Here is a 17,932-nt window from a genome sequence, read left to right on the forward strand (position 1 = left end):
GACAAGTACTAGTATGCCTGCTACGTCTCAGAGCATTGAGAGAGGGTAAAGGGAGAGAATGAACATAACCTAACCTAAACAAACAAGTGGCGGATCCCAACTCTGTACAGTTCACCTTGTCAGTGGTGGATCCCAACTAGAAATGTGCAATATCTCGAAAACGATTCACTTAAGGACCCATGTTTACTACTTTTTCTTTCTTTTCTTTTTTTTTTTTTTTTTTTGCATATTGTAGTCTGTACAGTTTACCTTTAAATTATTGGCCATCACTTTTGAAACTCCCTGTATATTGTCAGTAAATTGCATGGTTCTGTAGTTGATTTGCCTGTTTGCTGGACAAAATCAGAGTTTTCGGAGGGAAAAATCATGCAACGCTCACCTGAGATCAACTAATTTAGCCATGTTGTGAAAAACGAAAATGGGCGCCTCCGTAGACAGGTGGGAAGGAGCAGCAGTGCGTAGCACACGCTTCTTGATTAGACCGGGGTTCGAGCCCGTCACCACCAAATACGAGGATGCGGAAAGGTCAGGGAATGACCACCGCTTATTCCCGGAGCAATATGGTCTTAGTTGCTAATGCTCCTAAAAACCAAATAACAAATAACCATAACAAAAACGTCAATAAAAATTCCTTCGTTGACGGGATTCAAACCCGGCCTTTTCCGCCGATGTGAGAAATACGCCACTTATATCACTGTGCTACCCATATGCACTGTAGTATTGAAGAAATACTCTGTTAACTCCCTGTTGGCCTTCTGAAAGAATTTGAGAAATGCAGAGCTAATGGCAATTGGGCCTGATGTCCTTAATCCTCTGAGATGCTTTACATTTCTCTATTGGGCTCACAAACTATATGCAGTAAATTTCTGGGTGATGTGCTGTTGAAGATAGCTGTGTGTATGTGGTTATGACTAAAGATAGACATCAAGGTGTCCACTATGTAAACGCTGCATACTTGCAAAATGAAGAGCGAAATTTTCCGGACTTGGGGTCCAATAAACATGCTTCCTTTCGCTTTTGTGTTAAACATTTTTGGAAATATAGAATTATATATGCATGAAGGTATCTCGTTGAGGATCCAATTCGGTCTGGGACCGAAATGATCTTTTGTGACAATGACATTGCAAAGACGGCTGTCACTAAAGAAGTGGTAAGAAAATACCACGAAACATTTGCCCATTATCTGCATATTTGCAATTCTGAAATAAACATAATGCCAACCAATGATACGATTTTTTTCCTCCTCAATATTTTATCTATAGCAGCCATGTTTTCCAGTTCTGCATAGTTTACGAAGGCCAAACCACCATTGACATCATTTGCAGCAGAATTTTTCCTAGGTTCGATTCACAGCAATGTAAGCAAATTTTTTTTTCTAGCTTTTTTTTTACAACTTTGCCGAGTTAGCTGTCTTAGATGAGGTTTGCCCGGTTTTTTTCTCCAAGAACCGCGTGATTTTCTACCAGTTAAACAGGGAACCATACAATACACAATTTACAGCCGCTATATACTGATGCCGTGAAGCTTTGGCATAAAAATAAACCAACAGAGTAGCGTTAGGTGCTGCTGAGTTGCCCCAAGTTTGAAGGAGAAAAAAAAAAACACACACACCCACAATGATATTCAGATATTCCTCGTGTATCCTTATATCAGAGTGTAAAAATAAATTTTCTGGAAAATCATGGACGTGGCCAGTAGTCTAACCTTGTAACACGCTATGTGAGAGATGTGTTTCCCCCATTGTCCTATATGCCTCCTGCACAGGCTTCGGCGCCTGCTAATTATCTCAGGAGGTTCGTGACTGTGGAATATTGAATTCTGAGGTGGCTAAACCGTTACCTGGGGAAGCCGTTTACCACCTTCAAGCAAACCTAGATTGGGTCCCCTGGGCTGATATTAATCAAAAACGAACATATCCACCCTCTCAAAACCCATCACCAAAAAGATAGAAATCCAAAAATTTTTGCTGAGATAGCCTTTCACCATCCAACTTCCAGCAGATCCCGTCGCCATAGCCAAACTACAGTGCAGTTACCCAGGGACAGACTAATACCTCTAGACCGGATGTTCCCATCCAACTCTATAGGAATGTTCCTCACCCTGGACATAGACTGTGACCGATTTTGCAAAAAAAAAAAACCTACCGGACCGAAATCGCCCATCGTGTATACACCCTCCTGCCAAACAACTACAAGGTTGACATTGGGCACAAGAAAGGTTCTTCCTAAATAAACATGTGGATGTTTGACTGTTTATGTGTTGTTAATTTTCATTTATGCAATATTGATGAATACTGTGTCTGTTGAACTTAGATAATTTCTTAAATGTTACTCTCCTTGGAAATTAGAAAGAAACCCCCTAGCTTGCAGGCCGTTTCTGGGGTAAGTTTTTTCCGTTTATGGTGACCACCTAAATCTGATTTTAAAAAATAGTCTGAATTAAGAAATACTAGTCATCATGGCATTGCACATCTTGCTACCAATGATACGATTTAGTACGTAGCTCATGGAACAAATTGTGGAAAATGCATCTGTAATTATTTCTCTGTTTAGTTGTGTGTATGTGGTTATGCACTGTAATTTTTTAGAGCATCTTACTTAAACAAATTTATGAGCCTTGTACTGTTGTAGTCTTGTTTTTATTCAAAAATCAAGACAAGACCCACCAGGGAATTTTACAGCAAATTTTCTCCATAATGTGCTTAATTAGGTGCAGCTTTGTTAATTACTTTATTTGGAACCACTCACTTTCGTTACTTTAATACCTTGGCCGATTCTTGAAGAATAGAAAGGATGCCGCTGAAGATTCATCTCATTAATATATTGTACTTTGCAGTAAGTCCTTTTTTTTTTTTTACCGCAGTACTTTAAGGTCTTAATGAAGGCAGTTGAAGACACTAATGGCACTCATAAAAGATATTATCTGAATGTTGGTTCTGACTCAGCGTATTTTATTACTTAGTTGTTATTGTTAATTTGCCAACCTTCTTGGCCAAACGAAATATTGTTGAAGGATAAAATTTCGTTCATTTTTGCTCATCTCCCATTCGAAATAAAATGCGAAAAAACTTTCAGATGTTATTTAAAAGATTTTAAAAACTTTTTGCGATGTTCAATTAGCATTTACCTTAACATAAGTATTTATTTTCTTTCTGCGACAAGCATGCAGACATTGTGTTGTAGCAATATACTGATTTTTTTTTTCATTTATCATGCTTTCATTTGCTTAGATTTTTCTTATTCATGCAGTCACGCAAGTGTAAACTTTCAAATAAGTGTTCGGTAATTGACATTAACAGTATATCACGAATTATGTTTTCTAGAAATGAAACAAAACAAACAAAATTAAAGCGTGTGTTCCCTGTACGCGCGAAAGATGTTTTATGTGAAAACATCCTTGGCTTGGAAGTGATTGGCGAAATCCATTTGTAGAATAGTATGACGTCACAATCATACTTCCTTAGTATGATTTCAACAATACAAATATTTGACCCCAACATTCCATTGTTAGGTGCCTCTATAGATGTTTTCACATCAAAAATAAATAAAAGTAACTGCCCGATTTGTAAGATATGGTCCCATTTTTAAGAACGTTATCATATATGTATAATACGCCTATTGCCTTTACCACGCCTTCACCCCCTCCCCTCCACGCCGCTAGCATGTAACAACTCAACACTGAGGACGAATTTTCATGAAAGTTATATTTGGACCTTTTAGAAAAATTTGTTGAGCATTCTAAATATCATTAAAATCGGACTAATAGAAATGCTACAATTATTATTTATTTGTCCGTCCGTCTGCATGTAATAACTCCTCCCGTTAGATGGATTTTAAGGAAATTTTATATTTCGTTCTTTAATATTAATCGACCTGTGTTATATTAAAATCACACCAATAGAATTCCAGCAATTATTATTATTTTGGAATGTTATATCACGTGGGCTATCCATATACTGTAGCTAAAACACTGGATATTATTCTTGCTGGCATGCGCAGAAACCAAATTTTCTCTGTTCACGCATAAATATTGCTTGTTGGTGTAAATTGTGAGTTATTAACGTTTACTAACGCGCCTGAAATGAAATTTGCGCACATTAACTACTTTTTTTGTTATGAACTTATATTTTGCAGCAGGTGCTGCAATTGATTTTTGCTGAACAGCATAATTATTCGCATTTTAATCGATGGATTTTAGCTGCAGCTGGAATCTACTGCCTTAGTACATGCGATGCATTCTTTTAAGGAGCAGAACATATCTCTTAAATTGACTGCCCGCAACCCACTTTAGTGGGTGGCGCGGCTGCCCCACTAACCCCCTTCCCTCAAGAGTAAAGTCCGCAGCGAAAACGCTGCGGAGTTTAGTCTATGCGCGGCCCTATCAAATTTTCGTGTACCCCTCGTCGCGAACGGCGGCTTGTCTGTTGTGAGGGGAAAACCGGAGTCAATCCCGGAGAAAAACCTCACGACCACGGTTTGAGACCGCCAAACTCAATGCTGAATGCCCCTGGGGAAAATTCCCATAAGGGTAATGCTGGAATCGAACCTCGATCAGCTATTCAGCCAGCCGGCGACGCTGCCACAAGGCTACCGTGGCCCCGTATGCTATCGCTTTAATTTCGGTATTTCACATCAACCGCGTGGCACCTGTGACGTGATTGCTAAACTTCCGTTACATTCCATTGTTAGGTGCCTCTATAGATGTTTTCACATCAGAAGTTTAAATTGTTAGGCCATCGATAATATGTGTACTTATAATTAATATAATTTTGTTTTTAGATAATATCGGTGTATAGATATATCGGTTTATCAAGAATCATGATTCCTTCTGCTACATCTTTGGAAATTTTAACAACGCGAAATCAGAAGGGGAAAAATGCACTTTTAAAGAAAGCGTATCTTACTTATTTCGGCGTTACAATTAGCGACCAAGACAAGTCAATGCCATCCATGTGTTAAGAATAAAACTAAAGAAAACAAAAAAAATCCCTTGCATTAAGTGAACCTACGATTTGACGTGAAACAAAAAACCACACGTCGGATTGGACTGCTATTTTAGGTTGTGCAGTATTACAGGATTCAGCGCTAAGGAAAAAGGTGCATACGATATCCAAATCTACTAAGCTGTTTGTTCCCGTAGTATAGTTGTACCAATTCCAGCTAAACCTCGGAACTTGGATACTTCCAATACAGATGCGGATTCAATAGCAAATTTGGAGTAAAAATAAAAAAAGAACCGCGTCAAAGAAGAGACAGCAGTTTATACATACACAAAAGATGTTTTATTTTTTAATAATTCAGTTTATCTTGCATAAGGTAAACTGAACGATCTGATACGGGACTTGAATCTATCGAAGAATCCAACACAATTCTTGCTGGAACAGACTTCCATCTGTCGTTGTGGAAGTTGATAGGTTAAATGGACAAACATTTAGAGGGAATTGTTTTGTAATATTTTCTTTGGCTGATGCTGCATAAGCTCATGCACTTGCTTTCTTGCATCACATGCCACTACTACTACTACAACTGACACTTCATTTTCTTGGTAAACGGACTTTGAAAAAGACTCTATTCCGTTAGGACACAATAAACCGCTCTCCTCAAAGAGAGAGGTTTATTGTGTCCTATACTGACTTAAATGGTTTAATCAGTGATCCATCGGAATGAAGCTTCTCTGGTACTTCGATGACGAGCTTAAAAGGAGTTGTGCTACACAATAGGAACTGTTACCCTCATTTCCGTTCGCCTATTCCAAAGTAAATTTAGGACAGTCTGAAAGAAGAAATTCTTGTTTGATATTGTAATCGCGAATACGTAGTGTTTTTTTTTTATTATTATTATTTTATTTAATACTTCATATTGCATGTTTAATTTCGAAAACATTTTTCCACGCAACGAGGAAAATAAAAAAATAAAAAAAGTATAAATCTTAAATAATAATCACCCCCCCCCCTTCCAAAAGGCAAAGGCGCAACCAAGTGCTGTAAAGGTGGTGATCTTTGTTTTTTTTTTTGGAATCAGTGTGGTGTAATAAAAGGGCTGTACTGTGAGTGAAGTTACTGTATTATTCCAACTTCTTCGTAAAGCTACGTGCTTCTATAAAAGAAAGATGGAGAAAGCTATCAAAAGTTTTGCACCTGCTCCACTATAATTCCTCTGCGCATTCCTTGCATTCTGCAGTGAATTGTGCCCACGAACTTGAGTTTTAAATATTGCCGCACCTTGCTTATTCCCCGACCTTCCACCCTCGGATTTCTTCCTCTCCTCTGCCCCTGAAGTTATTTTTTCTTGGAAAACACTTTGCTGCTGATGTGATTTCTCTGCCGAGTCGTGGCCTGAGAGGACGTCTACAAAACTAGCCTGCAGAAATGTATTTTGAGGTAGCAAAAATGTCATTTTGTCTGGTGAATAAGTTGAAAAAGTGTAATGCATGGTGTTTGTTTTAACCTTCTATCACAAATACTTCTTGCGCTAAACAAATCTTTTTCAACTCCCCCTCGTATATAACATGAGTGGCCAAGCTTAGTAACCCGAGAACCATATAGGGTAATTTTCGAAGGCTTGAAAGCGAAGTGACCTATTCACTTTGAAGTGTTCGCGTCAGTTTAACTTAATAAAATTCGCGTACCAATAAAAATATACTTTTCAGATCGATTCGTTCCAAAATCATATAAAATCGTCATTTGGGGGCATTTGAAACCACTATGTCTGTTTAAAATTGAGATAACGGATGAACCGAAGACGACAAATGAAGAGCAACATAAACACTGATAAGGATAGGATAAAATTCAGTATACTGAGTTATGCAAAGCCATTAGAAAGAGACTCAGAGAGGACATTAAAATATTTAACACAAGAAAAGTAGAACAATAATTAAGGGAAAGCAAAGGACTCAAATCAGCAGCCATGAGCAGTAATACAGAAAGACAAATGATACTGACACTGAAGAATAGCGATGGTATACTTATAAATAACAGAGAAGGAATAATTCAAATTGCAGAAGACTACTATAGAGAATTATACAAGGAGCGAAGGAATGATGCCAGCAGATGGAAGATGGATCACAAATTAGTAACACATACGAAATACCCGATATCCTTCCTGATGAAGTAAAACATGCGTTGAAGAATCAGAAAGCCGGGGGGGGGGGAAGATGAAGTTACTGTAAAGTTGTTAAAATTATGAGGAAGAGACATGACACAACTGGCAAGACTCTTCACAAAATGCATTAGAAAATGTGTGACGCCTAAGGAGTGGAATAATGCAATCATAGTTTTGCTACATAAGAAAGGAGATAAATCCAGAAACTGGAAATTATAGACCAATTAGCTTGTTATCTCACATCTACAAGTTGTTCACAAGGGTCATTACTAACAGATTAGAAGAATACTTGATGAGAATCAACCGAGAGAGCAAGCTGGCTTTAGGACAGGATTCTCAATTATGGATCACCTTCACGTAATATCACAGCTAATGGAGAAAGCAAATGAATATAAAACACCATTATGCCTGGCATTTGACTCCATAAGGCAATGTTTCGGGCACTGGAAAGACAAGGCATAGATACCCCGTATATTATGATTTTGAAGAAAATATATGAGAACGCAACCTCCTTTATTAGACTAGACAAAGACAGTAGCAACTTTAAAATTGAGAAAGGTGTTCGACATGGAGACACATCTCCGAAGTTGTTTACTGCTGCCCTTGAGGAAGCTTTCAGAAGATTAGACTGGTCGCAGAAAGGAGTCAATGTGAATGGAGAGTACCTAAACCATTTACGAATTGAAGATGACATTGTGATCATAAGCCATGATCCCAAAGAATTAGAGGAAAATCTTAATCAGTTATGCAGAGTTAGTAAGGATTTCGGACTTAAGATGGCTAAATCAAAAGTAGTGATGAACAAGTATGCCACAGAAAGGGATATAATGATTGAAGGAGCAGTAATTGAAAAGGTGGATTCATATACTTATCTGGAACAAGTCATTAGTTGTAATAATGATAAATGGCTGGAATTGAAGAGAAGAATAAATTTTGGATGGTAGCATTCAGGAAATATAGTCACATACTGAGGAGCAATATCCAAATTTGTCTGAAACATGAAATAATGAACCAATGTATACTCCCCACCATGACTTATGGAAGTGAAACTTGGGTACTCACCAAAAGAATGGAAGAGAAGCTGAGAACTACACAGCGAAGAATGGGATGAATTATATTAGGAATCAGACTGTTAGATAAGAAGACAAACACATGAATTAGGCAGCAAACTGAAGTAAAGGACATCCTTATAGTTAATAAGAATGTCCTTTACTAAAGAATTAAACTAGTCTTGGGCAGGACACATAGCTCGAAGACATGATGACAGATGGATTAAGAAAATAACAGAATGGTACCCAATAGGAGCTAGAAGAAAACCTGGAAGACAACGACGGAGATGGACAGATGAATTCATGAGTTTGTGGGTAGTAAATGGATGGCCATCGCACAAAACAGAAGGAACTGGAAAGTTCCTGAGAGGCCTTCATCCTACAGTGGATTGAAAATGGATGATGAACGGATATTTTGGAGTAGAAAGTGTTCCTTTCCCAATAATGAAACGTATGGATAGGGGTAGAGAAATTGCTTCTGGGGAATTTATGTTAAAAGGTGTAATTTTTTTTTTTTTTTTTTTTTTTTTTTCTCTGTTAAAGTATGTTTTGAGGCGTGAATTTTTCCACTCCATGTTTCTCTGAGAGAAGCAGTTTCAGTGTCAGAATAATTTGCAGCTCTCGAGCTATGGATTGTCCACCAGTTGACGGTTTTTGGCAAGCTAAGGTAAACCCAGGCTGTGTCCCTATAGTTTTTTTCTTTGTATTATTACTAAATTCCAGATTACGTCATACCGTTGCGGAAGTCAGTTGAAAGCAAGAGGTGAGTCTAAATGTTTATTTTAAAAGTAATATTTGTAAAAGAATAAGAGGATTAAAATCCTTGTAAAAGTAATTACAGTATAATTCATAATTAAATAAATATGCAGAATATGTTTTAATCAAAGAATGAAAATTGGACATCTTTCTTAACTACCGTGGGAGAGGTCATGTCATTTCTGTTATTTATTTATTTTATTTTTGTAGTTTCTCGTTTTCTGAATTTAACATGTATTTTGCACATCTCGAGGTGCCATTCACTACACATAGCACATTATTCAGCCCTTTTTTTTTTTTCCTTCGTTAAAAAATCATTTTCGCCAAATTAAATGGTCGTATTGGAGTAAACTGCTTAAATTCTCAAGCACTGAGTAGCTCCTATCCAAGACGCGGGAAATATTCGATTACGAAAAATAAGAACTTTGGTTGCGATTTCAGAATGAATCTCATAAGCAATTTTTTGTGTGTTTGTTTTTCGTAGTTTTATGGTTATTTATTCACTTTTAATCCTTGTACAGTATTGTACTAGGGAGTTACAGATTTCATACGTATTTTGAACCAGTTGGGTTACATTAACATAATATATGGGATAATGAATGCATAGTAAAACACACGTGTTGTCAATAACCCTCTAGGAGTTCAAACAAAGTTAAAATGATTAGGTCACCTGTGTAACCCTGGAATCCATTATGTTTGGTTAGGGGAATGAAATTACAAATAAGATGGCCTGAAATATCAACTAACTGATCTACGTCTTGGAAAACTGCCAAGAAGTTAAATTCAAAGGTTCCTTAGAACATGATTAATCATGATGACCAGTCAGTTTGCTAGAAGTTAAGTATAGGAATAACAAGAGACACATAATATGATTGTTCTGATATGATATGATATCAAATGCATAGGGGATGCGATAATATTGAAAGAAATATCAAGGAATTCACTGATAGTTCTGTTCGGCCCATATCTGCTCCCGGACTTTGAAGGCCAGCCAGTTCTTGTGCATTTCTAAGCATATCTCTGTAAGAGCTAGCGAAAATTAACCTTTTTTAGATCAGTGTATGCTGCGGTTCTATTACTTGCACCTTGTTTTATCTGAACAATATAACTCAGGTACCGAGGGCAAATACCTTATCATATTGAAAGAAACTTCAAACCGTAGTATGAAGTCATCGTTGGAATCAGTGGCATTCCCTATGGATCGGAGAAGTGCTAATGTTTCGTTAGAGTGGAAAGCTACAGATCAGAAAACTATAGACCAGTCTGTTTAACCTCGGTGGCAGGGAAGGTCATGGAGTCCACAGTCGATGGCGCATTACAAGATCATGTTGAGAAGTATTTGAAGTATCTTGAGAAGAATATTCTAAATGAATCACAACATGGTTCGGTAATAGGAAAGTTGTTTGACCAATCTGATAAACCACTTAGGAAGTTGGATTCAAGAACAATTTTGACAGTATATGCTTGGGGCTTTAGCGAAGTACATGTATTTGGCACGTTTCCATTGGGGGTTGCTTTACAAATTACAATGTATTGGGATTACGGACAAGATCCTGAGGTGAATTGAGGGAAGGTTGGAGAGGAAGCAGAGGGTTGTTATTAATGGTAATTTTTCCAAGTGTGCCAGGACTACTCTTGTTCTGATCTTCTTCGGTGATATTGACGAATGAATAAAGGGTATAAAAGTCGGAAGAGTAATAAATGGCTATTACTTTTAATTCCGAAAAATGTCAAGTTTCACATTTGGATAATAATAATAATCCGAGAATACACTTACACACTCTATGGGACAAAGCTGCATATACGCTATATATCCTCCAAAAAGAGTATCCGAACACCCATGAAAACAACGGGGGTGTCCAGATACTTAGACAGCATAGAGTAGGATTAAAGCACTAGACCTGGATTAACAAGCGGCACTCAGACTTGTATGTAGGATAGGTACAAGCTACACAGATTAGTTCTCGTAGCACGTGGAGCCGAGCTAACCGATATCGAGAGGGATATTGTGAGATGTCACATTACTGGCTTGTTGATTTGTGCAATTGCTAACAGCCTAACCATTCAGAGTCTACTGTCAATGTTTTCATGAAATGGAAGCTGCTACCACCATCCAGTAAGACTACGGAAGCTCACTCCATGTGACCAAAAGGTACGGACATGGATAGTTCGACATTCTTATCTAACATGACTGCCTCAACTGCTTACCGTTTTACAGGAGAAATGGAGAATGATATCTTGGTGGACAGTCTGCCCAGAACCCTCTTGGGTAGCGCAGTTTGTAGAATCGCCGCCCTCCCCGAACCAGGCGGAAAACACCTGAGTTCGAGTTCCGTCATTGACGTGAGGAATTTTTACGGGCCTTTTTCACAACGTGGGTGAGTTAGTCGGTCTCAGGCGAGGGTAGTATGGTTTTTTTCTCCCGGAAACTCAGGTTTTCGGTCCAGCAAGCAGAAAATCGACAAGAGAACACACGCAGTTTACAGATATATACGAAGCAATATGGCCTTAGTCGCTAATGCTCCTAAAACAACCTGCCCAGGAGAGTGGAATGTCACGCTATTGAAGTGAGCAGTAGTGACGTTGATGCAAAACCACCGTGTCTGGCTTCCTTTTTTGTAGTATATTGTAATGTATATATAATCTGTGTATATAATAAGGTTATATACACTTAAGTAAATTCTCATTTAGGCATTCAGTCATCCAGAGGGCGTCAGTGTGAGGAAAGCCCTCAAAGGTGTGAGTTATAGAACTCTGATACAAGTCACCTCAGTGGGGAGGCGATCTGGCATAGGTATATAATGCACCGAAAGGGTGGGAAACAAATTGAATGATGGTGTAATTTACACATTAAAATTTTCCTAACTTCTTGTATAGATAAATGAATGGTGCCAACTAAGTTTCAGCTACTTGTATTGTGTGTGGGTTAAGCTTGTTTGACGTTATTTTAAAACTGTTAATATTATTTAGTATTTAGTCTGAAATGAGAGTAGTCTGTGAAACTCTGTCAGTAATCAGGTTGCATTCTGATAAAGAAAGCTTTAAAATCATATTTCCTTCTTTCCCCCCACTTTTGGAGAAAATCACAGAATATCACACCACATTTATCTAAAAAAGTGAAATATTAAGAATGTAATGAATAAATAAATGTTTCTCTCTAAATGAATTAACTCAAATTTTTGTATTTTATTCCAGAATGGCAGAAGACAGAAGAACTTAAAAATCAGGAAAAGGTGTTGCTTGAAAAGTTAGTAGCCATTGTGGATAAGAGAAATGAGCTTGTTCAGCATCTAGATTCACAGGAAAGAGCGTATGTAACATTTTTTTATTTTATTTTATTTTTTTCCATTTTGTTTGAAATTATAAATTGGCTACACATACGGAGAAATGCGCAAAATTCAGTTAACAAACAAGGAAGCAATTTTTAATTAAAAGTTGTTTGCTAGGCTAGCAGTTTTGATAAACTTGCAGAATTTATATATTTTGTTTATACTCAGGCACGACACTATATTAGAGAAGTTTGCACTTAAACAAAATGAATGCAATAATTAACTGTATTAGTAGTCACGTAAGCTTGAATCAACATCCACTCAAATGAAGTGTGCTGTTGCACTCTAGTGCTTAACCTAGTGCTTTGGTAATGTTTAAATTTTCATCTAATCATTAGATTTTGTATGCAAAATCACACACGAACCGGAAAAATATTTGGAGGCATTAGTTTCAGAGCTGGCGCACTATGGCCATAGTTTCCGATGCGCCCAATAAATCCCGAAACAAACAATAGTTTCAGAGCAGCCCTCGTATTATCAAAACGTAATACTCATGATGTGCAGTATTTTTCAAAAAATACATTGTGAATCGAATATGTTATCTAATTTCAGATTCCATAAACTTTTTTTAAATCTCCGGCATATTTGAAACTTCTGATAATATCAATTTACCAGTATAGGAGTGTAAAGTAATCCCGTTTACATTTTCCAGTTTGTTGCCTTAAACTCTTTCACTTTCAGTATCGCAGGTTATTATGAATTTACCATTTCTAAAACTATTTCATTTAAGCAAAGGGAATGGATATACCCCAAAAGGTTTCACATTATTAATCCTTGAAGTGGCATTCCTGTTGGACTTCGAGCATACTTAACATTTGCTGTGTAAAATCGCCTTTCTGAGGAAATGGATCTAATTCATAAATCACTATTATATGTCGTAGAAAGAGGAAAATAGTGTAACAGGTTTAAAAAGCATATTCATATAAATGGGAAATTTTAAGTTTCGTTTTCGCTACTTGCATGTTTCTCAAATTCTGATATCACTTTCAGATAAATTAAATTTTAGGTCTGTGGAACTTCCACAACGATCACGGAGACAGACTCATCAAAACTTTGTCAAGTGCTGGCGTACTTTTCCGTTTCAATCTGGTTCTAAATTTTCTTTTAACATCTCCGGGTGTTTACGTTTCTGTTTAAGAAACCTATACACAGTAGACCGGTAACAGGCAACTTTTTCGGCAATATGTCGACTAGAAAAGCCCGCCCTTTCAAGAGCGATAGTTACGCTTTTCTGCCTTGGAGTTAACTGAGTTCCGCTGCTGAATAGAAAGTGAATACAGGTAGTAGCAGCAGGTGGATGCTTCTGTAAACAACATGATGCAGTACCGGTGTAATGTTTCACACTAGTTTTACAGGATGGTGTATAGTGTTTCTTGTCTAGCAGCACCGGGAGTTTCCCCCTACAAACCGCGAAGTATTCTTTGTGATGCAGTACAAACTCTGTAAATGCCAGAGATAGTGTAATTATTTGTATTAGTTTGCGTAGTGTAGTATGGAGTTATATTGGTCTCTTGTCTCTCCGTAATTTAGACGCCAGGGCCCCTAGTGGGACCCCGCGTTTCTGTCGTCCGCCTCGGGGAGAAAGCCGGATACGGTATGACTCTGGCGCGGGCGAACCCTGGACTACGCCTGAGCTTGTCTGGGAGGGCCGTAGTGTAAAAGGGAAAAAAAATCTAAAAGTGGAAGATGTGAAAGGGGATGACAGTGGAGAGGAAGGGAGCAGAGCAAGAAGGTTAGGGTGGATGATAGGAAGGCTGTTCACGAAGAAGCAGGAAGTTAAAGGAATGGAGGGGCATTCCTGTGGAAAAAGCCCATCATCCACACGGGGGGGTGGGGGGGGAGATTGCCAACTAAAGTAAAAGATTTGTGGCAGTAGGGATTGGAGGTGGGGGAAGGAAGTATGGCTAAGTTGGGAATAAAGTCCCGCCCAATATAGGGCTAGAGTGCCCCTATATTGTACAGGGATTGCACTGAGGACAGTGGTACCCTATGAATTTATCCCACACCAGCTGTAGCCGTTGTCAGCATATCCCACGTCATGCCACAAATGAGAGAGAATGACGTCAGCAGTGCCCCACTGCAGTCCAATTTGGAGAGGGGACCTGCTCGAACAACACATACTAACTTTTTCCACTCAGTATACAATTATCGTACTAACAATTACACAAGTACACGTTTTTTTTTTTTGTTTTTTTTTTTAAACTTATTTAAGGACAGACTGCTTTCTAACAGCACACAACACTTACTCACTCATTCATTTACCGTGTTTAATCCATGTTTAATCCATCATCAGACATTCAGGCAGGACAAAAGTGCCACCTAAATGAAGACATCTATCAAGACAGGACATTTTATTTTTATTTTTTTTTTTTTAGAAAATCGCAGATACATTTATATATATATACACCGATGAGCCAAAACATTATTATTACATACCTAATATGACGTTGATCCTCCACGTGCAGCCAAACCAGCCCGTACCCGGTGAGGCATGGACGCCACAAGATTTCTAAATGTGGCTGTTGTTTTTGTTTTTTTAGTTTTTAGGAGCATTAGCAACTAAGGCCATATTGCTCCGGGGATATGCGGTGGCCATTCCCATGACCTTTCCGCATCCTCCGTATTTGGTGGTCACGGGCTCGAACCCCGGTCTAATCAAGAAGAGTGTGCTACACACTGCTGCTCCTGCCCACCTGGCTGCGGAGGCGCCTCTAAATGTGGCTTCTGGTACCAACACGTAATCAGCAGACCCATTAACTCCTGTAAGATCTGTAGTTGAGACGCCGCAGATCGGAGTTGCTCTTACAACGCAAACCACAGGTGCTCGATGGGACTGATGTTTGGGGAATTTGGAGGCCAGGGCAATACCTGGAAGTCTTCCTCATGTTCCGCGAACCAGTCTCGAACAATCCGGGCGGTGTGGCATGGCGCATTATCCTGCTGAAAGACGGCACCGCCAGAGGAGAAGACCGTTGCCATGAAAGGGTGTGATGTTTAGGTAAAAAACCAACCAAACTATTATATTTAGGCCACCCGAATAATTAAATTCATCTGCCGTGCATTGTGTATTATGTCTGTAAATTGCGTGTGTTCTATGGCCGATTTGTCTGTTTTGCTGTACGAAAAACCCCAGTTTCTGTGGGGGGGAAACCTTGCTACCTACGCCTGAGACCGACTAACTCAGCCACTGAGTGAAAAAAGCCCACTAAAGTTGCTCGCGTCATCGACGGTATTCGAACCTGGTCCTTTTCCACCCGTTGTGGGGAGGACGGTGACGATACCGCTATGCTACACGCACAGACTGATGTTTAGGTACAAAGTGTGTTGAGGGTCAAAACGGCAACAGGAATTTCTCCCATCTCCGCGAGTGTTCGCTGTATCGAGGGACGTCTGAGGACGAGGGTTGCCGGTGCGGACGTGCCTTTCTGCCGCTCTTGGAACAGAGAAGTTTTTTTCTGATTTATTTTCTGCTTTATTAGTTTAAATTGACATATTAACTTATTTTCTAGAGTAGCTTTATATTCCTATTTACGGTACTTAAGTTTAAAGTCACTTAGATAGAGATTTTGTAGGTATTACTTAGTATCGGAAAGGGTATCAAATCCACGTGTTTACCGTTCGTAAAGAGCCGCCATTGTTATGGGAAAATTAATCAGTAAAATCTATTAATCTTGTCGAACTTCATTGGCAATTAAATTGTACTTTTAACTATACATATAACCACTTAGGTTACGTAACATAAATAATTAGTAAAAATAAATAATTAATACATAACGATACGGAAGTTATATAAAGGGATTTCGTAGATAACACTCGTTACTGAAACATAAATATAGCGTTATATCTGTGTTGGGATACAAGTTTAGGATTTAATTTTATACTGAAATTGAAAATTTATTGAAAGTAAATCAAAATCATGACTCAAACCAGAGCAGCAAAGCAAAAGGCTCAAGCTAATGGGAATGCTGTGGCTCAGGGGAGAACTGAGGGGGGGGCAGTTGCCCTCTGAATCACAGCCTTTTAAGATGCACTATTTGCTTGATGTTTGCGGACAGTCAGGTATGGGACATGATACTGCCATGGGGGATGTCTTTGTATGTGCACGATGCAAGGAGTGTAAGGAAATCAGGCGACAACTCAGCGTTGTTATGGGCCTATATGAGAGCTTGAAGGACGGTGGATGCCCTCGAAGGATTACAAGTGAGGGGCCCATCAAGCTCTCAGCTGCCCACAACAATGCTAGAGCTTGCACTTGGTCATCGCGCAACACAGCGGCAACCCCCAAGGCAGAATGCGCTGGTCCCAAAGGAACTAGTAGTTGTTGGTGACTCTATTGTCAGGGAAACGGGAAACATGCTTTGTAAAAAGGATAGGTGGAACAGGACCAGGGTATGTCTTCCAGGGGCAAAGGTTGATGACGTTGTAGAGCGGATATCATCTTTTAAGGGCACAAAAGGTGATATAGTTGTACACGTTAGCACTAATGATATTAAGAGTAGGAGACCGGCGGAATTACTTAACAAGTACAGGTCACTGATGAAAAAAAGCCGTGAATTAGAGTTGAATTCTGCCCAGACACGATAGGAGGGAGTATATGATGAGAGCCCTGTCGATCAATTCGGCCCTGGAAAGATTGTGCAGGGCTCAAGGGGTAGAATTTTTTTCAGCCTAGTCTGTACTTGTTAACAGGAGAGACTGTTTTTCTACTGGGATGGGATACACTTAAATAGAAAGGGTGCAAGAATGTTTGCTGATGCTATCGAGGCAGTGTTAGGTGGGTCGGAAAACTGCTAGATTGGGGGGATACAAGGACTAATAGATTAACAGTAGCCACTGGCAGAGAAGAAAATGATTCTTGCACTGCTTCTATTGGAATGAGCAGCAGCCTGGAAAATAAGATGCAGGATATTACAGAGACTGCTGGGAATCATGGGGGTACAAGTAAACACATGGGTTGTGTTAGGGTGGCTAAGAGGAAGAGCAGCTGCATGTATACTTGCGTGTACACCAATGCTAGGAGTTTAGTAAATAAATTTGATGAATTTGAGTTATTGCTCAAAACATCAAAGGCAGATATTGTTGGGATTTCAGAGACGTGGTGTCACACAGAAATAAGGAATGCAGAACTGGAATTTGGGGAGTACAATGTCTACAGAAAGGATAGACAGGATAGGAAGGGAGGAGGGGTTATGCTATTAGTTAAGAAACACATAAAATCCAAGGAAGTGAAGCCAGTCAACATCACTGGACAGTGCAATGTCGAGTCAGTTTGGTGTGACATAAGCATTGGGAGATCAAAATTGAGAGTAGGAGTGTGCTATAGGCCTAACGACTCGGATGAGTATAATAAGATACTGTACAGAGAAATAGAGTGGGCCAGTAAATCAGAGAGTCTTATAATGGGGGATTTTAATTTCCCAGATATTGACTGGAATTTGGGGGCTGGTCACTCACACACTAGCAAGGCTTTTGTTGATTTATTGGATGATTGTTTTCTACATCAGCATGTTCGGGAGGCAACTAGAGGGAGTAATACTCTTGAATTGATTATCAGTAGTGATTCTTCATGCATTAAGAATCTGCAGATAAATGAACCACTAGGTGGCAGTGATCACAGTGTTCTGAAGTGGGAGTTACTCAAAGAGGTAACTACCATTAGGGGTAAAGGGAAGGGGTATTGCTTTCGTAAAGGCGACTA

The 17,932-nt window shown here is 39.0% G+C and overlaps 1 protein-coding gene across 3 annotated transcripts in view; it reads left to right on the forward strand.

Moving 5' to 3' along the window:
* Positions 1-17,932, forward strand: part of Ehbp1 (Eps15 homology domain containing protein-binding protein 1) — a 524,539-nt gene that overhangs the window by 466,771 nt on the left and 39,836 nt on the right. For all 3 annotated transcript variants that reach the window (XM_090376583.1, XM_090376585.1, XM_090376584.1), the window contains one exon: positions 12,101-12,215. In XM_090376583.1, coding sequence (XP_090232709.1) covers positions 12,101-12,215 — 115 coding nt within the window. The remainder of the gene's footprint in view (positions 1-12,100; positions 12,216-17,932) is intronic.

Source organism: Mastigoproctus giganteus, chromosome 6 (assembly GCF_048544385.1).
Source record: "Mastigoproctus giganteus isolate SK-2022 chromosome 6, ASM4854438v1, whole genome shotgun sequence".
Taxonomy (NCBI): Eukaryota; Metazoa; Arthropoda; class Arachnida; order Uropygi; family Thelyphonidae; genus Mastigoproctus; species Mastigoproctus giganteus.